Source organism: Sturnus vulgaris, chromosome 3 (genome assembly GCF_052056855.1).
Source record: "Sturnus vulgaris isolate bStuVul1 chromosome 3, bStuVul1.hap1, whole genome shotgun sequence".
NCBI classification, from domain to species: Eukaryota; Metazoa; Chordata; class Aves; order Passeriformes; family Sturnidae; genus Sturnus; species Sturnus vulgaris.
In genome coordinates this window covers 2,996,245-3,018,814 of record NC_142245.1, presented here as the reverse complement: position 1 = coordinate 3,018,814, position 22,570 = coordinate 2,996,245, and the positions used below count along the sequence as shown (strand labels likewise).

General features: G+C 41.2%; 1 protein-coding gene across 4 annotated transcripts in view; it reads left to right on the top strand.

Annotated features, from left to right (window-relative positions):
- Window positions 1-22,570, top strand: part of PLCB1 (phospholipase C beta 1) — a 327,675-nt gene that overhangs the window by 9,653 nt on the left and 295,452 nt on the right. For all 4 annotated transcript variants that reach the window (XM_088160734.1, XM_014895072.2, XM_088160735.1 and 1 more), the window contains exon 2: window positions 986-1,063. In XM_088160734.1, the coding sequence (XP_088016860.1) occupies window positions 986-1,063 (78 nt within the window). The remainder of the gene's footprint in view (window positions 1-985; window positions 1,064-22,570) is intronic.

Sequence of the window (22,570 nt, the reverse complement as noted above, 5' to 3'; positions counted from 1 at the left end):
TAAATCCTTTCTCAGAAGGAACTGTGTGTTTAGCCTGGCTTAGGCCATTTTTCTGTGTCCTTGTCTTTTTCCCTTCTGTGCCCCTTCCATAACTTCTAAATTGAGTTTCAAAAATGGGTAGAGGTCTTGAGACAACAGTGTCTTTACAGATATCATGAAAAATAGAAGAGAAACAGGAAAAATCCTATTAGGAGCAGGCTGCACTGATGTCAGGTATTGAGGCACCAGGGTAACCTGATGTGAGAGATGTGATGAACTCCCATCTATGGAAAAGGCTTGGATTAGAGCTTGTGTCTGCCAAATCAGGCACTGCTGTCAGTCAGAAGACAGGAATTTGTAGGTAACAAAGCTGCCTTGCTCATTGTACTAAGAAATGGGCCTGTTTTTAAATGACCTGAGCTATGGATGTCACCAGACTGGACAGGTTTTCAACCAGTTTGAAAGTGAGGTGGGGTATGGATATATTCCCATTACTATATTTTTCATGGTTAGATTAAAAAGATAAAATTTAATGGAATGTTACTGATACAGGTCTTAAGGTAAATAATGCTATTCCATGTTTTCTAGGCAAATTCACCTTTGTAAAAGTAAATTTTAAGTATTTAGTGTTGCTATCTGAAGGTGAAGTCAGATCAAGGTGGGCAGTGGACACTTAACTATAATGCTTTACCGTGTAGCTCTGGTTTGACATTCAGGATGTTATGCCTGTTTAACTTCATCTACTTCCAGCTTTTCTGGGTTAACGCCACATGTTGACAAGTCTGGAGTTATTAGGTGCTGTCTCCACAGTAATGGAAATACGTTATGTCAGAAAAATGGAGATGAGGCAGGTGATACTGAATTCTTTCAGTGACATCTTGCTAGTGATACCTTCAGGGTAATTTCTAGATGTTGCAATTCATTAACACGGATGGCAAAACAGCTTGTGCATAATTATGTGCTCTGTGTGCTGACATGGATTTCTTGTTTGTCCTTTCTCTGCCAGGACTCCACTGTTGTGACTCCAATTATCCTCCGAACAGACCCACAGGGATTTTTCTTCTACTGGACGGATCAAAATAAGGTAAGAGAAGCTTTCGGTTCCACAGTGGTTCTTCTTTTTCTCAGTGATGTGATGTGCAGTCCTGGCACAGCATTTTATCAGCATATTTTCCTCTGCTCTTGAGAGCAAAGACAGCAGGCCTGGGGCTCATCCCTGGTGCACAAATCTAGGAGCCATGGATGGAAGATTTGGTAAATTCCAGCCGTGAAAATGCTGGGATTCCCAGTGAAGTGTCTGATTGTCCTGGCCAGGACAGGAAGGATCCATTTGGGATGCTGTTGTGGTTCACAGTTGCCTTCTGCACATTGAGGATTTTGTCTGTGGTGCACGGCAGCCTGCAATTCCCTGAGGTTTATAATAGAAAATTAGTGTTGTAGTTGTTGTTGTAAAACACTGTGGAAACTGGGAATTGAACGATTTTCTCCTAGTTATATAGATGAATTTTCAAGGACTGATCAAGTGCTTGTACTGGTTCCCTGTTGAAAATGGTGTTGAACTTGGTAGTGCTTGAGCTTTGGCCTTGTATGAGCATCTGCCAAAAAACTGAATGTGTGCTTGTAGTGCTCTGGCTGCAGAAAGCTGGTTTACCAGTTGTGTAGCTGTTTTTCAGGAGTTGATGTTGATTGTATGTTTAGATACCAGGGCCAAAATAGCTTGAGGAGACAGCAACCATGAAATGTGCAGGCACATTGAAGAGGCAATTTGCTGTTACATTAGACGGTGTTTATCTTCCTATGTTTGCTTTTGAGAGGAGATGGAGCACGGCTTTGAGTGAGCCTATTTGGGAATCATACCGTGGAGTTTACAATGAAAATCTTGTCTTTGCCTGTGCTTGTGCAAGGTTATGGTGGGTAAGAGTGAGTTCATCTGTTGGGAGTGCAGGGTTGTTTTAATTTGGTGCCCAGAGCAGGCAAGTGAGTGCCCTCAGAAGCTGAAGGCTGTGAGTGATTTACACTGACCCAGTGGCTGGGTCAGGACACAGTGCAGCCTTCTGGTTTGTTCTTTCCCTTGCATAAACTAATTGTATAAGCTAAAAAATAACGATGAACTTTGTAAGAATAAGTGGAAACCCAGAGTTGATTGGAGAGTTTATTTCACTTTTAATGTGTTTGGCGCTAAGACCTCCTTCAGTTTCCTACTGTTGTCTGTAAAAACAATGTCTTGAAGCAATTCTGTGAAGAATAGCTATTTATAGAATTGTTGTTCCCATATTCATGAAAAAATGTATTTATAATGCTCAGGGCATTTTTTTTAAAGGTTGGGTATTTATACAAGAAGTTTAAGTGTCAGTTTGATTTTTAAACTTGCAAATCAAGACTCTGTAAAGAACAAGACGGATTTTTTTTCTGGTTAATAATTCATGACAACTAGGTGAAGCTTGTTTCTAAACACCATTCTAGCAGTGCCTATTTAAAGAAAGTAAATTTATATCTACCGGGTGCTGATAGTGCAAGGACTGGAAAGGAAATGCCATTTTCTGCTTTTAGAGTATTTGGCTTCATGTTGATTGTGAAATTGCAAATACATGAAAAAAAGGAGGTTATATAGGAGATTCTCTTTAATTTCCTTCTCTTTGTGTGAAGTGATCCTGTGATGATAGTGGAGCTGAGTGAAGAAATATGAAGACAATACAACCTCTATGTGATCACTTTCTCTTTTTTCCCCAATGTTATTTTTTTTTAAGCAGTTGCTTTTGTCATGAGCAAGGCCTCTGCTATTTTCTGTGTGTGGAAAGATAAGCCTTGCTAAACAAAGTGATGAATTGGGAGAAGCCTGCTGCCAGCTTCCTTGATCAGGCACGTTTTTCTGGGAGCTGACTACAAAAGGTGTGGAGATGAGGCCTGAGCAGCAGCCATCTCTCAAGCCATTCTTGTGTCCTGTTTGTCAGACACTGTGTCAAACAGTAAATCACTGCCTGGGAATGGTGTGCTGCTTCAAACAGGAGTCTGCCTCCTTTGCTTGCTGTTGCCTTATCAGTAAAGTTGCACAAAAATTACATGAATCACTGGGAGGGAAAAACAAAACAAACAGAAAACCACTCCCCTGTGCTATATTTTTTAATTTAGCTTCGAGAGCTGGTGGTTGTAGCCCTGCAGCTTTCCCTATCTCATTGGCTGGTTGAGCTGCTTCTGGCATGGTTTTTTTGTTGCCTTTTCTGTTTCTTCTCTGTTGCAGGGCAAGACAAATAATGTGTAGTGTCTGCTGTCTAGCAGTGGGTCTGGACAGTCTGAGATTGCTCTTGGTGCAGTCAGAACCCAAAGTTCTGGTGAAGATTCCTGTGGAGAGCAGCCTTTGCTCAGTGTCACTGACCCCATCTTGTAGCTCTCCATGAGCTGCTGATGCCCACAGGGTTTGCAGTGAGTCTGGGTAATGCTGCAGACCAAAAGGCTGCTGGGGGTCAAGTTTTAAATACATGACCAGTGTGCTCTGTTCACTTGCTTTCCCTTGTAGCTTTCTAATAAATAAGTTAGTAGCAGTTTCCAGTTGAGTCTCAGCAGCTGTGAGCTCCTCATAAACAATCCAAAATCTGTAGTTTCAGCTCCGTGGAGATCCTTTCCACTTGGGATATGTCACATGTGAAAGATAATTTCAATTGGATGGCAATTTTCGTGGTGTGAAGGTCTGTTAAATATTTTCATTTAAGCTCCTATCTTGCAGTTAGGTAAGACCCATGTGGTATCCTGCATTTTGAGATGCTCCCTGTGCATTTGCATATTTCAGCTTGCATTGCTGTCATTAGTAAGGGTAATCTTCCAAAATCAAGGCATCCATAGCATTTCCTTATTTTCTGATAACAGCAAGAACATTTGATACCTTTTGTTTTGAACAGATGGCAGGACAGCTTTCTGATGTTAATTCTATTTTTCAGTATAAAATTCCTTTGTTGCTGAGGATTCTGGAATGTTTTCTTCATCTGTATGCCGAGTGCTGGTTGATTCCCTATTATTACTTGACTGATTCTCAACATGGATTTTAAAAAGAAAAATTAATTAATGTGGCAAGCTTATGTCTGTTACTTATTGTTTAGGTCACGTTTTTTAACTACAGCAAATCCAGACAATATTCTTTGTGGTGTTGTATTTTTATGACCTGACTAAAACATAACTCAATTTCTTTTTTTTTTAACAATGAGTAGTGCCATTTCTTCCATTTGTTCTTATTCTAGTCATGAGCGTGGAAGAAAGATAAATCAAAATTTCACCAGGTGAGGAGAATCTGCTAGAGTGAAAAGGAGTGATAATCAAAAGCATTTCTCAGGAGATGAGCAGAGGCTGGAAGCATTTGGTGTGTTTAGCCCAGCTAGCAAAGCAAAGCTAGACAGACTTGATTTCTGTCTATGGATAAGTACATTAATGGATGCACAGGCAGACTAGGAGGAGAAAAAGGTATTGTCAGACAGTTTGTGTTATTTTTCCTGCATCCTTTGTCTGGAAGTTGTTATGCAATCAAAAGGATGTTGGGAGAAGGCACTTAGCCATTGACTCTGAAATTCCTAACACTGTGCAAGAATAGGAGGGAGAGAAGGAAAGCAGCTAATTGCTTTTGTGGTGGATTCATTTAGGGGTTTAAAAGTCTGAGGATGGTTCATATGCTGTCCTTTCTCTCACTAGCACATACTGATTTATTCCCCTTTGTTTTAAAAGCTGGCTAGCAGCGTGGCATGACACACAAGATGCAGACCCAGTCTCATCTACTGCACCACAAAAAGAGATGGAACAGTCTGTATTGTGAAACTCAACATAAGTGCCCAGTTCCTGGGAGTCAGCAGCCATTTCCAATGCCTGTGATAAACAGATGATGATGTTGTTTGTCCAAAGGAAGTGTTTGTTGAGAAGCTACTGCGAGTGCTGATGCTCTGTGGGGGGGATGTGAGGCTGGAGCTTCCCTCCTCGGCCCTTTGCAATTTGAGCAGCAGGACACCCCAGCCAGGGGCTTGAACTACGGGGAAAAGCAGCTTCAGGGTGTACATGGCACATTGCTACCTCAAGATTTTAAGTGTTTGAGGTAAAATGGAGTGGTGAAGCCACAGAAATGTTCCTGCCAGACTCTCAGGCTGATGGTATCTCAAGGCAGAGCGACTCGATCGGTATGATTTTTTTTAATGGCTGTTTTGTATTTTTAAAGGATAAAAGTTGCTCTTCTAACAGCAGCCTGTTTTCATGTGTGAACATCACTGGCAGAACTGGTGCCAGCATTGCTGCAGCTCAGCCACAGGATAGGAGTTTGCTACAAGAGCCTGGAGCAATAATCCTGTGCCTCAAGCTGGAGCTCTCTGGTGCCATGTGAGTGCATCAAGTGGTTCCCCATGATAAAAACTGAGAAGATTGATCTTCCTTGGAAGGTCCTCATCCTTCCTGTGTCCTGATGTGATCCTGAGTTCCTCTGGGCCTGAAAACCCAGCACAGATGCCAGTGTGGGAAGTGGAGCCTGAGGGCTGTAGGTAGGATTCAGGAGGATTAGGTTTGGCTTCAGCATGTTTGTAATTTCTGTGGCAATCCCATTGGCCTCATCCAAATGGAAGATGGTGTGGCATTTTTCCAGCTGCTGGGGATTTTGCCTGTTATGTAAGAGTTCTTTTGTGTCTCTTTTGAAGCAGAGCTTCTAACCAATTGGGCCAGTATTTGTATTGCCCTATGTGCCAAAAATGTTTACCTTAAATCTATGTATGCTTTACAGTACATTTGACAAGCATGCAATAAAGACTGAAGTTAATATATCAATATTTAAGGTACGCCTAGTAATTTAATGAGAATGGAATATTTACTAGTACTAGGTTTAAAAAGACCTTCTCCAAATCTCAACTGTTTGGCTTAATTTATTCAAGAGCAAGGTTACTCAGCCCTGCATCTCAGCACAGAAAGCATCCAGGAATTACATCATTAAACATGTATTCACACTTCTCTCTCTGGTATGTAAACAAAAAAAGCCCTAAATAACTTAAACCCTTGAAAAACCTAGGACTGTAAATGTGATGAATTGAATGAGAAAAAAATGCATATGTGTCCTTACAAAGGAGTGCTTTAACCTGTGCAGTGAAAATCTCACTTGTCCTGCTCATTCTTGCATTTCAGCAGTCACCATCCCTTTCTGTTAATTCTGTTTCATGATGAGTGTTGGATACATGGGTCTCTATCATGTTTTGCCATATGAGCAGATTGGTCTTTGCTTCAGCTGTAGAACACAGGAGCTGGCATTACTGGGGTCCATGTCCTGGCATTCTACCAGGCATGAACAAGACTTGTGGAGGGTTTTTTGTTGTTGCTTTTTTAAAAATTCTGTATGAGATGCCTTGTATTCTCAGTGCTCTGCTACTTCTGAGGCTTCTCTGTGGACTTGTGTAAAAGCAAAGAAAAAACTCTTAATTTGCATCTGCATGTTCTCCAGTGTCAGATGGGCACAAGGGGAAATAAAAACGTTCCTAGTCTCAGTATTTATGTTTTATAGGACATTTTTGATATCAGATCATAATCATCTCCTACTGAAGGGAAAGTAAAATTGATTAATGAATGGAGTCAAGGAGTTGTGGTGGTGTGAAGTTTTGCTTCTTAATGACACTGGAAATTGGGAGTCAACCTGAAGCAAACAGTGAAATAATAGTGGTGGCACAGCAAATAATCTGTGTTTTGCAGTCTTTGTGATTGATGAATTTGAGGTGTTACATCAGCAGGTACCATGATGGCATTTAGGAACTTGAAACCAGCTCATTTTTTTTCCCAACAACTTAAAAAACAGTATGTGAGTGGAATAAAAGAAGACAGGGTAAGTGGCAGGGAATTGCCACAGACAGTTAAAATGGGAGGAAATATTTCATGGAGGTCAGCTTCCCATCAGGCTGCTGATTTAAAGGAAATCTCTCTGCTTTCAAAACATGGAAATTGTTCAAGGCCCATTAGGGAAATGGTACTACATCAAACACAGATCTCTAATAAGCATTTCCCACTGCTAAATATCTCCCTTCTTGTGAGGGAGGCAGGAATAGAAAACCAAGTGCTGGGTTTAATCCACAATACAAATCAAATTGCTGAAGTGAGGAAGCCAAAAACCTCAGAAAGTGAGGATGACTCTGGAGTCAGCCAAATTTATGTACTGCTGAGTTCCTGGGCACAGAGAACAATCCTAACATTTTAATTCATCTGAGAATATTCTTCTTGCTGTCTATTGAACATGGGTTGTGACTTTCCTGTAAAGATGAGATGGTAGGTTGTGTATTGTTTAAAAAGATTGAGACTTTGTAAGCTTTGGCTGTAGATGGATGTAAGTGTCATATGTTACAAAAAATTGGCAACTTGGATTTTAATGCAAAAGATTTTTATGATCTGTCTGCTGTTTTGCTGTTAGAATTTTCAATTTCAATAGCTCAGTAAAGAAGACTTGTGTCCAAGTGGACCAACATCCCCTCAAGTGCCTTCCTGGGCTGGGGTCTGTTTTCTAGCTCAGCAGGCCTTGCAGTAAACAGAGCCACTGGTGTATCATAAGCCAGCCTGCAGATTCTTTTTTGCCTCCTTAATTAAACAAAGTCTCTTGTGTTGGTGCCTGCAGCTTGTACATCGATTTGGTTCAATGTGCAGCATCAGCTTTGCTGACTGACCTATTATTAGCATAGTTCAAAAATTGGCTCCTAGCACATCAGCTTTCCTGATCTTTGGAAGGATAGCTCATCTCCTGGTGTGCCTGTTGGATTGACTTCTCCCTAATGCTTCACATCCTGGCTGTTTCCTCTCCCTATTATGCTTTCAGGGCTTTTTTTTTGTGGATTTTTTTTTTTTTGAGCTGTGTAAGAGAAGAGTGCTCCAAAAATCATGATCTTTAAATAAGATATATTCTGTCTCCATATATGTCATCTTCCTGTGTGAACATATGCACTCCCCTACCAATCAGTTCTATGGGATGTGTTAGAAATTTGGATTTTTTTTTTATTGGAGGAGTTTAAAGATGCTTTTGAAATACAAGTGAGTGGCAATAAATGTCAGTTTTGCACTAATCATTGCCTTATTTACCTGAAGGCTTTTCATCATTAATAAAGTGGAATTGATCCTGCTTCCCTCTCCTGCCTGCTCCTAACAATTCTGGTGTCTTACACATCCTGTGTGCTTGCAGGTGGCATCACACAGGGCAGAAATGCCCCTGGCCTGGATGTTCAGTGGTAACAATGAGCTCCATTGTACCAGGCTGCTTTCCTTTTTGGTTTGGGATTAGTGTGTAAGGACAGAAGGCCTTCCTTGCTTAGGAAATCATTTCAGTCCTGTCTTTTTTTTTTTTTTTTTTTTTTTTGTATTAACCCAGCACTGGGAAAACACAGTAACAGCTTCAAATGCTATAAATCATAAGAGTTTTAGGTTCACTGTGTGTGTCTTATTTTTGACTAATTCTAACTGTACAGATGCCAGTCTCCTGCAAATATTCTGCTGGATTAGAAGGTGTGTAACATCCATGGGCAGACTGCTGGTCTTTTGTGCTGCTGTATCTCCTTGCCAGGCATCAGCTGTGCTACTGAATCTCTGAGCAAGCTATGGGGGGTGTCAAATCCCCAAAAGAGGGGAGACTGTGACTTCCCCTGGCTGTGATTGGTGCTCTGTGTGCTGCCAGCAGCAAACCTCCTGTCTTGCCTTTGCAGTTAGGGCTCTACATCAAGCAGGAAGTGAGAATTCATCTTCATTACTGCTCCCAGTTCATCTTTGCACATAGGCACGTTCAGCAGTGTACCCTCCTCATGTCCATCCTTTACTTGTGAACAGAGACCCCAATAACAGGGCCATGTTCTCATCTCTGAGACCCAGTTTGTGATGTTGGAGCTCTGATGCTGAGCTGTGTGGGCAAGGAGCAGGGGCTGCCATGTAGAGGATGTAGATTTGTATTGATAGATATCCCAGGAACATTTCCAGTGTCTGGATTTTTATTGTGGAGGTTGGCCCATGCCTTTATCCACGGTGTGCTGTGCATCATGTGGGAGGAACAGGGTGTTCTGTTGTCCCAGACAAGTGCTGGTGGCTGGAGAATTTCTGTAAATCTGGATTGTCCAGGGCATGTCAGACACTCAGCTGCCCAGTTATCCCAATGCAATTTGGGATATGTAGACCCCTGGTATTTCGAGGCTGTACTCACACATCAAAAGTGAAATTCTACCCCAGTGCCACATCCCAAAGAGCTTCTCGTGCTGTCTGAGAATGAGGATTACCAGCACCTCCCCCTGATCCCAAGGCTGGTCACAGTGTGCCTGCAGAGCTTTACTGAGCCTTTTGCCTCTGCCTGTGCAGACACCGTTGGGGTGTGACATCCCTGGCTGCCCCTGGACTGGGGTGTGACATCCCTGGCTGCTCCAGGTGACAGAGCCTGCCTCAAAGCTGGAGAGCTCCATGGGAGCTGTTTCAGGTTCTGTTTATTGACAGCAAACTCACTGCTGAGGTGAACAAACTGTGGGAGTATTAATGTGGTTACTGCACAGTATTTCTCACTTCAGGGGCCTGTGGATAATTTGGACAGGTGCTTCCCTACCCAGGGAGCTGGTTATCTCTGACTGATAAAACAGCAGTACATGCTGTAATGAGAATAATAATGAAAATATTGATTAGCAGGGTAGAGCTGCTTGGTACTGAGTGATGCTTGTTGAAGCCTCGTTAAAACCATCATGAAATTCTAAAGGAAACTCTTTTTTCTTTGATTCTAGCTGCCCTCTATTTACCCAGTTAGACATTGGGCCTTATTTAATAGAACATATTATGAAGTGGAACACTAATGCTTGGAAGTTAGGAGTAAAGCCCAAAATTTAGGTAAATTATCTTGGCAATTTCAACTTTGAGACTGGGACATTTAAAAATACTCTATACTTCAGGCAACTTTTAGAACAATACAGTGATAGGTTTATTCTTTAATTTACTTAAAAACAAGAGAGAAGTAAAAGAAAGGTGAGTTTTCTGCTTTGAATCCAGATTTGCTTCCTAACTAATAAAATAAGCATAGGGCCGTGTTGTTCATGGAGAAAATCCTTCTCAACTGGGGTAACAGACCACAGTAGAGGACCAGGCTGAATCATTAAATGTCATAAATACTTTCCCTCACAGAGGAAAACACCTGATTATGCTGATTGTGGAATTTGAAGATAAGGGCAACTTTTCCTTTCGGTTCCCTACTCAAGGCTTTTCTCCTGAAGCTGAGGGTTTTTTTAGGTACAGATCCTCAATTGCTCTTTACTTTAAAAAAAGCATTTCCTTAAAAGCAATATGATTTGTTATAATGCTCCACAAGTCCATAATTCACTGAGGTGTTTGATGAGTAACTGGTGCTTGGCAGCACAGGAAAATGCTTTAGCAGCTGTTTGAAGTGCTGTGTGTCTGTCAATGTGCTGTGAAAATTGTGCTCAGAGGAGCTCAGCAGGCTGTGCCCTTTCTGTGGGTGCACACTCCCATCACCACACTGCAGTGTTTGCCTTTGGGCTGGCTGCAGAACAATTGTTGCAGAGCAAGCTGGGTTACTGCCATAAAATGCTATCAATAAGTGTCATAGTTGAAAATGATCTCAGCTAAATCCATAAGTTTGCATCATTCCCTGTTGCAGGCACCTGCAGACATTTTTGCCAGTGCAAATTGCTGGGAAGAGCCTGTCAGAGATGCTGCACTTGGACTCTGAGCATCATGATGCCATACATGTTAGATGGATGAGGTGAAAAGCTCCTCTCCTTAGACTTGCATGCAGTATATTCCAAAATATGGAGGAGCAGTTTGAAGAGTGGCACTGCTTTTCTCCTGCCAGAAGGAGATTTTTTTCACTGTACTGACTGCAAATTTATCTTGTCACTGACAGCTCATACCAGCATCTTTAGCCTAGCTGGGTGTTGCATACCCAAATTTAGATCCCTCTTTCACATATATTGGACTTTGAGTCAATGTTTGTACTGAAATGAAGGACCCAGGAGGGAAGTACAGGTAAGGTGAAGAAAGCTGGAGATCAGCTCAGCTGTTCAGACTGAAATACTTGCACTTTCTTCCATAGAGTGCCTGCATTTCACCAAATTCTTTAGACTTTGCAGCCTTTGTATAAAGGGGAAAACTATCTGCCCTTTTGTAGTCACAGTGTGTAAGTATCTTAAGCTTTATCTTAGTCCTGTTGCAAAGCTGATTGTTGAAATAAGATCTCTTAATACCTTGAAAATATTTTTTTCTTGGCTGAGAACTGACATAAGACATTTCATAATGCTGAGTGAAACTTTTTTTCCCCCTTCTGCCTCCACTTTTCCCTGGCATTTCATTCGATATTTGCAGGGGTTCAAGCTAAAAATTGGGGGTTCTTTTTCCTCTCTTTGCTCTTGCTGCCTCCAATGCTGCTTCATAGCTCTGTCAGAGTGATAGCTGATATCTGAGTTTCCTGGGAATGTCTTGTGTCCTCATGTAGGAATTTTGTCAGGATGGCTTTTGACTTTGCTTTGATTTCTGGAGTTGCTGTACAGTGCACATGGACTGTGCCACTCTGATATGTTCCTGTTGTGTTAAAACAGCTCTTCACAAATTGCCTTCAGAGCAGGTTTAAAATGTGGCAGAGATTTGGAATACGGTTGGACTGGCAATTACAAATGTAACTGTGTATGCCATGTCACTTTGTGTCAGCTTCTTTAGAGTGCTTAGACACATGGATAATATAGTAGCTAAAAATATGGGCCTGAAAATAACAATGCAAGGCTCCAACCAGTGAAGAATGCAAGAATTTAGCCCCAGCTATCGCTCCAAATGCTTTGGATTTATGCTGGTACTTGGTCATGGCCACTCAGCAACTTGCCTGGATTTCTGCCACGAAGATGGTTAATGGAACAATCTTTTTATGATCTGTTTAGCTAAATGGCTGTAATAATGTGGGATATTAGAGTAACAGATGCTGTTGACCATCTTGCAGTAGATCAAAGTTTGCATATACAGGAACTATGCACTTCCTCTCAGAGTCATGCATATAATTTGGAGCTTCTCATTTGTTGCCATGGTATTAGATTATCAGAACAATGAGAAATAGAAGTGGTGATCTTAATGAACCAAGTCAAAAGTGGCAGTCTGCAGCAGTCTGAGCTCAGAGCCTAAGGAATGGTTTTTGGGTGCCACTAGTAACACACAAGTGTGCTCTGTAGGTGGTGTCAGACACTGGTGGCATCTGAGGGAATCCAAACTTGCTAAAACTGTCCTGTGTCGTGAGGCTGGGGACACACTGGGCTCATGGTGCTGTTTCAGTTTTATCATCTCAGACTGTGGCCCCTGAAGGACAGATGGCCAACACCTGGAGCTGGCATTTGCATCCCAGGATTCACAGGTTTGACTCACTCAGCTTTACCTGGTCTGTGCAGGGTGTGATGGTGGCTGGCAGCTCATTCACCTCCTGATTTCACAGTGGGCTTGGAGGTGGAGAGAAAAGGAGGAGATGGAAGTGAAGCATCCATGGCACTGCCTATTGCTTCTGGCAACCTTAAAACAAAATACTTGAGTTTTGCTGTTGTATAAATTGTGATTGTGACCAGTGTGAGATCCCTCAGTGTCTGGAGAGACTTGAGCCCCCATCTCTGCCTGATTCCAAAGAACATTTTGAAGCACATCCATACCTGAGGTTGGTGGAACTGAGATGTTTCAGCCATGTATTAGTTGTGTACATGTAAATTTAATCTGCATGATGATGACACCAACATGAGGATAATCTCTGAATCCTGAGGGCATTGTAAATTAGCAGTGAATTCTCTAGAGACTATAAAAAGGCAAAGTATATGGGTATGACTTGAAGAGTAAGATCTATGGGAATAAATAATACATAATCTTCGTGGGCTGGTTCAGAAATTGTAAAATCTACTCCATTAGTGAAATATCCTAGTGGCATTAGATAAGTTGTGTAGTTGGCTTGGCTTAATGTTGGGAATTTAGCCTGTTGGATGATCTAAATGTTCATATATTGCTGTGATGAATTTTGGTGCAAATGCTTTACAGAATTGGCCTGAGAATGTTGAACAAGCTGTTATGACCTAATAAAGTTATATGCCAAAACCAAAAAGAAAATACCATTATTTAAGTCAAATATTCAAACTGAAAAGACAGCTGTTGTCCACCATTGCAGGTCTAGTGGATGTAGGATGCAAGGTTTGTATCATTTGAGAAAGAAATTGCTGAATGAAAGCCCCACTGGCTTCCATCTGTATTTTTTGTCTGGCTGGGCACTGAATGAGCTGTTCATAAATATCTTTCTCATGTGTGGAGTTAGAGTGAATTTACCAGGCATGTGTTGTGTGAGTAGCAAGGATGAGGGACCAGGCTTTTGTAGCTCAGTAACCTCTGGGAAATGTCAAAACCCAGATATGTTTCCTTGATTTCATAGTTGGATTTTTATTTTTTTATTTTTTTAATGCTTGATTCTTAATATAAAATTAAATAGGCTAACTTGTGCAATCAGACTCATTACTCTGAGCTAAGGAATGGAATGCTTTTGGGAATCTTGAATGTCATGTTTGACTTGAGTTACAGTCGTGGGGAGTAGGAATTGACATTAGTATCTGCTTACTGTCATGTAAGGAGAATGAGCAGTTCTGGTTTAAATCCAGATTTACTTGGATTTTGTTAAAGACAAATAATGATGTTATTTTTATCTACATCTATACTTTACCCCACACTGGTTCGTTGAGGTGACAATGCAGTACTCTAACCTGAATTTGCCTCAAGATGCAAGCCATACTCTGATGTAGATTAATAAACTTATGTTCTGTTGACTTTAGGGATCAGTTGTATCTCGTGTCTAAATGTTTTTGTTCCTTAGAGGTGTCTAAAAGGAGATTCTGGAGTTTTAAATGTGCCACAAACACAGAGATCTCTGTATGTGCTTAATTTTTTGGTATTTTTCTTTTTTTTTCCCCTCCATTCTCAACTCCCAAGAAGTTAATGTACTTTGAAATGTGTGCTTCAGAAGTGGCCTGAGAAAGTCTTTGACTGATATTATCATAAGAATGGCAGTATTTGCTCCAGATTACTCAATTCCAGTCAGACAGCTACTGATGAGCAAACCACTGCACAAATCAACGTGAGAAAAAGCTCAGAATATTGCAAGGTCCTGCAATTGTGACCTGGAAGTTTTTGCTCACTGTGTTTTCTGTCAAACTGCATCCTCTATGTTTTTTTCCATCTTGGTTACAGAGCATGTGACTTAGTAATGGTGTATCAGAGATGCTTCAGTAATTGAGAAATGTGTTGGAGTTGTGGAGTGACACCCAGTGCAGTGTTGGACTGCAGGTGTGCATTGTGGAGGGTGGGAATTGGGGATGGAGGAGCTTTGCCTACCTGGCAGCCTCACAGCTGGAAGCAGACTTCTGCTTTCCACTCACTTCAAAATGTGACACTGGTGATAAACAGCTTTTGAAATGGGAACCTTAGATCAGGAGGCAAATAACTAATGAATATTGCATTAAAGTGCAAAGAAATCCTCTTTTTGCAAACGTTGGGGAGATAGCTTGGAGCATTTTGTTTGAACTTCAGAATCTTTTTCACTTAGGCCATTTTCTAAGCAGGAAAGCTAAGCAGTGTGGGTTTTAAACTTCAGACTAAGATGAAGATGCATGGGTGTACAGTTACACAGCTGGGCATTGCAAAGGTCCTTCACTGAAGGAGGAAAACATGTTCGTTCTTCTTTAGTTTTATTTATTTAATTTTAGCACGAAGCATAAATTTGTGCCTGCAAATCCAAAATGATGCAGTTTTTGAGTTGATGTTGTGCATGCTTTGAAGATAGAAAGCAAGCCAGTTATAAAGCTTGGTCTCTGAAGCTAAATCAGTTTTAGTGTGTTGTCTTAGAATTGTACCCAGGGATTTTTTTTTTTTTCTCCTAGCAAGGTACCCTCTTAAGAGAAGATAATTTAAGTGATAATTCATGAATATCCACACCACCAACACACACTGGAGTAGCCATGTGAGTCCTCAGGTCTTTAGGCATTGTCCAGCCTGTTGTGTGAGTGAGAAGGGTCACATTTGGGAACTGGTGGCTTTTGCCGAGTTGGGGATGCTAATTTGCTGTCCTGGCATATTTGGAGTGCTCCTGTTCTGTCGTGGTCGTTTTTGAGGTTTCCATGGGCTGTCCCTCCTTTCAGTCCTTGCATTCTGTGAGATGTTGCTGGTGAGCTGCTGAACCTTCAGTTCATCCGTGTGAGTTCATTCCTGGGGCTTGGAGGATGCCACCAGGAGATCCCACCCATCAGGATTTGCCTGAGGGTGACCCTGAGGCTCAAGCAGCTCCCTACCAAGTCCCCTGGGGCACTGGAGCTGGCAGAGGGAGAACAGCCTGGGTGATGCTGGCTCCAGAGAAGGTGACACCAGGGAGCAAGGAGTCTGTGTTGGTTCTGTGACTGTCTAGGTGTGCTGCTCTTCCATCCACAAAGGGAGTCTGATAGCTGTGACACTCTGAAATGCACTTATTTTCACAGGATCACAGAAAACACATAGGGTTGGGGGGATTTTGTTGTACATAAAGTTCTAGGTGAGGTTTTAAGGATTTTCATGCATCAGGCAGGTGTGATTTCTCTAAAACATTGTGGCTGTGCTGTGTCACACTGATCCAACACACAGCTGAGATGCACTTAAGCAAGCTCTCCTGAGCACCCTTATTCCCGATGAGAAGAATAAATAAATCCTTTAGTGTACACCTGTATTAAATGAGAATTCACTGCACTTCATTGTTTGAGGAGGGAAGAAACCCTTTATTTTTTTTTTTGTTTTCCCATTTTAAAATCCCACATCTCCAGGCATTTTCTGCAGTGTGCTTACTCTGTGTGTGAGCAAGGCTGCTTCTTGTTGACTGATACTGTAGCTGTTGTTTAACTCCTGCCTCTGTCACGGGACAGGTTCTGCTCTGGGATCTGACATTTGGCAGCAGTGTTTCATTCCTTGACAATTGACAAGTCAATTAAAATGATGGAGATGTTGATGTGCATTTCCTCATCACCTGTAGCTGCCTAATCCTGGAGTGACAGATAAGTGGTGGCCCAAATAATTAGAAGCTTCCTTGAAAGCTCTCAAAGCATTGGACTAAACTTTTTTCCTGCATTGTAATCCTACAGCAGATGGAGGAAAGGCAAAGTCTGGCAAGGCAATATGGAATGTATTTAATTATTCAGTCCTGAACAGAATTTTTCTAGGCTTTTTTGAGTTTTCTGGAATTAACTTGATTTGTCATTTAGGAGAAAGGTAAGATGGGCCACCAGGCAGTAACAGAATCCCCATTTTCTCAGCCAGAAGCTAAGTGTAGTTGTTTGCTGGTGGCATCTTCTGGGGGACAGTGCTTCTCCTCCTACCAAAGCATTTTTGCAGAATGAAGCTTTGTCCCACCATCCCCTGTCTGTGTTCAGCATTGCAGGCTCCTGGGACTGGGAACTGAGTTTTTCCTGAGCTCTCAGCACCAAGAAACTCTTCAGAGTCACTGAAGGTATTTTTGTACCACTGCTACAGGAGCAGACAGTGTTCAATAGTCTGCTCCAAGCCCCTGAAGGGTGGCTATGAATGCACTTTTAGCAAGTGGAAATGAAGAGTGTGCTTGAGCAGTGCTGCTCTGAAACCCTGTGAGATGCTGCTATCTTCCTTAAGGGGCTGTGTTGTTTGACAGGGTCTGTTTCCTGGCCCTGTCACACCTCTGGATAATCATTAGCTGTGTCTGAATCTTCTCCCCAGGGCACTGGATTTCCTGTTTCCTGCAGGTGAATAGCAATGAGGCAAAATTGAGGAGAGGAAAGGCTTGCTGCCAGCTGTGGAGAATCTACACCTGTTGCTCCAAGTGTAATCATTAGCTTGGCCTTTTAGAGTGACTGGAAATAATTCTCAGGATATTAGGTGCTACGAAAACTTGCAGGCTTCTTTTGGAGTGGTTGTGTGGCTGATTGTGTGTAACCCTTGAGAGGTGTTGAAAAGTTGTGTACTCAGTGATGCTGAGCTTTTCTCTGCCAGTGTGAAAGCCAAACAAGAAAACTTGTAATCCAAAGAGTGACTTCATCTGGTTCTTTCTTTGTTGTTGTTGCCATTACGACTTTCTCTGCAGCTCAGATAATTTCCTTGTGTAATTCCTTGTCCTCTCCCGGAAGGTGGAGTTGGGGAGACTACAAAACACACGAGCTGCTGTTGCATAACCCTTGTTTGGATGGGTGGTACTGCAGCCTCTTCAGCATCCACGTGGAGTTGCATTTGGCAGTAAAAATGTGCTGAAGTGATGCCTCTCTAGCAGAGATACTGATGTTTTGTCCAATGAAGTAATGCTGTATTTGGAGAAAAAACAGCAACAGCTCCAAATTTTGAAATAGAAGTACAGCTATAGTGGAAGATGCAGTGATTGTATTGTCACAGGAAAAAGAAGTGTGGGAAATGTGAGTTAAGTTTTGTTGGGTTGCTGTTGTTTGGCATGTATGATTACTTAAACTTTCTTAAAAACAGGGAGAACAGGTTAAAATTTTGGTTTTAGGTTGAAGAAATGACTTCACTGTGTGATTACAGAAGCAGTTGTGCTTGCTGTGTGAGCTGTTACGATTCCCAAAGCTCAGGATACATCCACTGAAGGAAAATTCTGGAATTAATGAGTATATTTGCTTACTGTTTTAGGAAGAATGTCCTCTTAGTTTACATTGGTAGTGAGATTAAAACTGAAGCTGCCTCCTGGTAAAAGGGAAAACTGTGTTTGAATTGTGGAGAATTGGGAGAGGAGTTCTGTGAATGAGTCATATCTTACTGGATTCCAGCTTTTCATGTCAGGATCAATTCTGATAAGCAGATCTGAATTCTGGGCAGTGCCCTGACATGTAGATCACAGATCTCACTGTGATATTGGAGTTTTGTGTATTTGGGGCCAGTAATTTCTTTTGAAAGCCGAGTTGCTCCACTGCTTCAATCCATGCATTCAGTGAAGAAAAGTAAAAGTATAAGGTAGAAAAATTACTTTCTCCTTTTTGATTGACTGGAGTAATTAATGAAAATAAATTTCTAACTTTAAAGCTGACAGAAATGTAATCTGATGTCTTGTCAAGTTCACTGGCATTGCTTTGCAGGAGACTGATTGACAGCTCTGGGGAAAAAAAAGCTGTAATTGTATTCATAGGGAGCCTACAGCATTTGTCTTTAACTCATCAAGAAAAAGTTATTGAAAATGTCCCTAGACCTTTCTACAGCCCTTAATGCTTAAAGAGTTTTGTCTTTAAGGCAAAATATCAATATAAAAACTTATTAACTGGGACGTGCAAAAGTGAGAAAATCCGTGGGTGGGGCTGAATGAATGAAGTTGAAATCCTTCAAGGTGCTCACAGGGTGCAGCTGTTGTGGCAGATGTCTCTGTCCTTGTGAAATCTTAAAGCTTGGAGAGGTAGAGCAGCAGAATTCAGATCCTCTTTTTGAGGTGAGAATTGGGTTAATATTGGCAGGTGCTTCAGAAGGTAGAAAACGCTTCTAAAAGCTCCCCTTTAGTTCAGTGTGATTCCATTATTATACATTGGCTGCTGGCTGAGAGTTGGGAAATGCTGGATTTGAGCTGCACTCCTTCTCTGCTTGGTGACAACACAGACCTCAGTTGAAGCAATGAAAAGTTCTTAGTGATACAGCACTGAAGAGTTTAATATAGTTTGAGTTTAATATAGACACTTATAGACACTTTGTGTTTGTTTTCAACACAAATGCCCTGGAGTTCTGTCATTTACTGTAAAATTGTGATTTTTTTTTTTTTTTTTTTATAAATGCAGTTCTTGAAAGCTCATAACTAACCTTTACTCAGAAGAAATAAGACTGAGCCTACCCCTAGTCTGGGTTCTATCCTTTAGATGAAATACTAAAGCAAGATCCCTCTTGCTTTAATGGAAAAAACCCAGTTGTTCTGTAAAGAAACAGTTGCTTTGGAAAGGAGGAGTGGATAGTGTGTGTACATGGGCCAAGAGTCCCCCTCTGACAGGTTGTAGCAGTCAAGGCTGTTCTGCTGCTCTCTTCCAGTCCCAACCTTAAAATAATTGACAGTATGGGATTCTGCAATTCCCAAAATCCATTTTTTAAGCCGTCTCTAGTGTGTGTAATATTTGAAGCCTCAAGTCAAAAGTAAAAAGAGTCTTTAACAGTTGTTATCTAAATACTGTTTTTGTTGGTTGTTATGGTACTTGTCACGAGACATTAAAAAACCAGGGCAAGTTTGGAATGAGGTGTGTGTTTTTAATGCCTACCTGAAAGAAATTCTGTAAGTAATTAGGAGATGTAGTACTATGTGTTGTTGGAGAGAAACCTTGCAACTTAGCATTTCCATATAGTCATTACTTCACTGATATCCTTTGAAGAATGAAAATGTTGTTAAAATTCATGCAGTGCTTTTCCATTTGATTCAATGTATATTTCTGATTGCAAAGCATCTCTTATTTTGCATAGGGAATAATAGTAAATCAATTTCTATTGCCTTCTGTTGTGTATCATCCCTAGAAGTTTCAGCCATTTCAGCTTGTTTTATTGCGTGTCTTTGCTTGTATTGAATGTGTTCCAGCTCTTCATTTCCCAGGGCATGTAAAATTGGTGAAATTCCATGGGAAAGGATTGTTTTGGGCATGTAAACACAGTTTCAGGAGTTTTTAAAGCTCGGGAAGTGCAGGCACTTAAAAGTTGTGGGAGTCAAATGCATCCATGTGTGCTTGTGTACATTTCTCAAGGCAATGTGTTGTGGTGGAACATCACAGGATGGTTTTTGTTTGGGGTTTTTTTTTTTTTTTTTTGGAGATCTGGTTTCCCCCAAGAGTTTTATCCATGTAAAGGAAGTCAGGAGAAAACAAGTCTATTGTTATTTCCTGGATTATATGTATTTACCTCCTAGAAAAGTTATGCAATAAATAAAGGTTTGGCCTGGCTAATGTTGATGGAAAGTTCCAAAGGAAATGTCTGTGAATGGTTAGTGCTTTTGTTGCACTTGCTAAAAAGAGAAGTAAACCTGTGAACAAAGAGAATGAGCTAAAGTCAGGCTAAACATAGAGATTTATTTTCTAATTAATCAGATATTTATTATGAAATGTGTAATTCACAAGCCTTTCTTGCGAGACAAACAAAAACTGTCACGGGAAACAGCAGATTAAAGTGTATTCACCAGTGTCCCAAACATTCAATTTTCCAACTTGCATCCTGTCCTTGAGCCAGTAACCAAACCTTAACGTGATGTGCTAATTGGGAAATGTTTTGTGTTCTCCCTGCTCAGCTGTTGCTCAGTTTGGCCAGCCCAGCCCACGTTTTTCCTGTGAGGTTTTTGCAGCCAAGCTGTGTCTCCATCCAGCCCCTTCAGGCATCAGCGGGCGTCCCGTGGGTGGATGTTGAGATTTCCACCAAAATTCTCAGTCCTAAATACTGAGGGATGAGAAGGGTCTTGAAGGCTGCATCTGTGGCCAAAAAAGCAGAATAATTTAGCTCGATGTGAGTGGAGGGGCTGCCGGAGCAGGGCAGGTGTAGGGCTTGTTTTTGTGGTGGGCACAGAGGCTCTGGGATTGTTGGCTTTATTACTGGGGAAAGGGATTTGCAGGAAGGCAGTTTGTCTCACAGAAAACTGCTTTTGCTGTCAGAAATTACCATAAAAGTCAGTGTGCTGTGAAGTCCTCCTCCTTCCCACCATCCTGCTGCCACTTTCTTATTTATAGAGCTTTTCCCAAGAACCTTTTTGTAGTCCCACTCCTGTGAGTGTAGAAATGCTGGAGAAGCAGCACAGGCAGTTTTTTGCTTCTCTACCATCCTCAGTGATAAAAGGAGCCTTTTTTTCATGTAGCTTTGATAAGCCTTGGGAAAGTTTTGTCCTTGCTGGTGTCCTTTAGATTTTTTTTTTTTTTTTGAGGGAGTGAACTTTCAAGTAATTAATTGGACCTTGAAAATCAAGTGATTATCTTCCAGCTAGCATGTCTGAGATGTATGTCTGTGTTCAGAGAGCAGTGCCTCAGATGCTTAACATTTTCAAATGCCATTGTAAGTAAACAATCCTTGGAAGTGTTTGCTGGAGATGTCACTGCCAAATTAAGGTAAAAATTGTACAATCATAGAGCAGGACATCCTGAGGTACCATGAATAGGGAATTTCTTCTGGAATATTTTCAGAGGGTTCAATAGGCTACATAGGGATCTTCTTGGTGGGTTTAACGGGTAGAATAGCATGGGAGGTAAAAAAAGAAAAATGCACACAGATGAATGGAGCCTGGGATGATAAGTGGAAGAGCCCAACACTGCTTGTGTAACTTCCTCAAGTGACAGGGGTGGGGAAATGAAGTGACAGGTGGCAGACTCCTGACATTTGCACGAAGTTCTGTTTTTTTGACCAGCAGAAAGTGCTGTTTATCTCTGCACTGGTTTGGGGACATTTCAGAGCTGTGTAAATAATTTCAGCATGTATTTTTAGAACAGCCACAAGCATCCATGGCAAAGCTTTTACCTGATGATTTCCAGGTAACTCTCCAAGTTGGAAATAATTATTAACACAAATATTTTTTTGCTGTCCTCTTGACACTTTACTCATAAGCATTTTTGGTCATCTGATAGTTCAGGTTATAAACACCAAGGCTTGCAAATCTTATTCCTTTAAATTTTGTCCTTTGTGTGTGTAATCCTCAACAGTGCCAGAATCAAGTTTATAATATGCATCCTTAAGTACTTTGAACAGCATTTGAGCTCTTATTTACTGGAAGCTAAGTGCTCCTTGAGTGTCTCCAAACTTGGACTGGATGTGCAGTACCAGATTTAATGTGGCCCTGTACTGACACTAATAATGTTGTTGAACTATTGGGCATCAGCAGAGCTCAAATCCTTGCTTGTTCCCTTCCTGCTTTCCCTACAGCACAGTAAATGTCAGGAATTATCCCCACATTATTTTAAATGCCAGTGCTAAGGCCAACTGCCTTTAAATGCCAGTTCTGCTTATTTTTACAGATACTGTCATTATGTTTAGGCTAGAAGGGATTTTAATGAAACAATGACCTGTGGCTCCATGAAAGTTTAAATAAGTGATTTCCTTTGCCAGTTACAGAATCTCATTTACCCTCATGTGTGTTTCCAAAGAAATATTAATGCTTGCAATACAGGTTTTAATACAAGCTCTGTACCTTAAAGGTGTATATTATATAGATGGGAAAATAATAATTCAGAATGGTCAAGTCAAATCCTCAAGGTATTTTAGAATTTTCTTTCAAGATTACCATTCTAACTTTTAAAAATAAAACTAATGTTTTTGAAGAAAAAAGAAGCTAAAATAAATCCTGAGCAGGCTTTTGTGGGAAACGAGCCACTGGCTATGTTCAGTTATCTGTCTGGTGTCTTTTTGGTCTATCCAACAGGGTATTGCTGGAATATTTCCACATTCTGGGAGTGTTGTGATCTTGTTCTACATGAAAAGCACAGATCACTTATCTTTGTGTGCTACTTTTTCTCAGCATGCATTGGGCTGGCCAAAGAGGACGTGGCCTCTTCTGCTGGGTTGGGTGATTTCATGGCATGTGTGCTCAAATTTATGAGACAATGCTTTTAGGCAGGAAAAATATTTGGATAGGAAAGAAGAATATTTGTTTTCT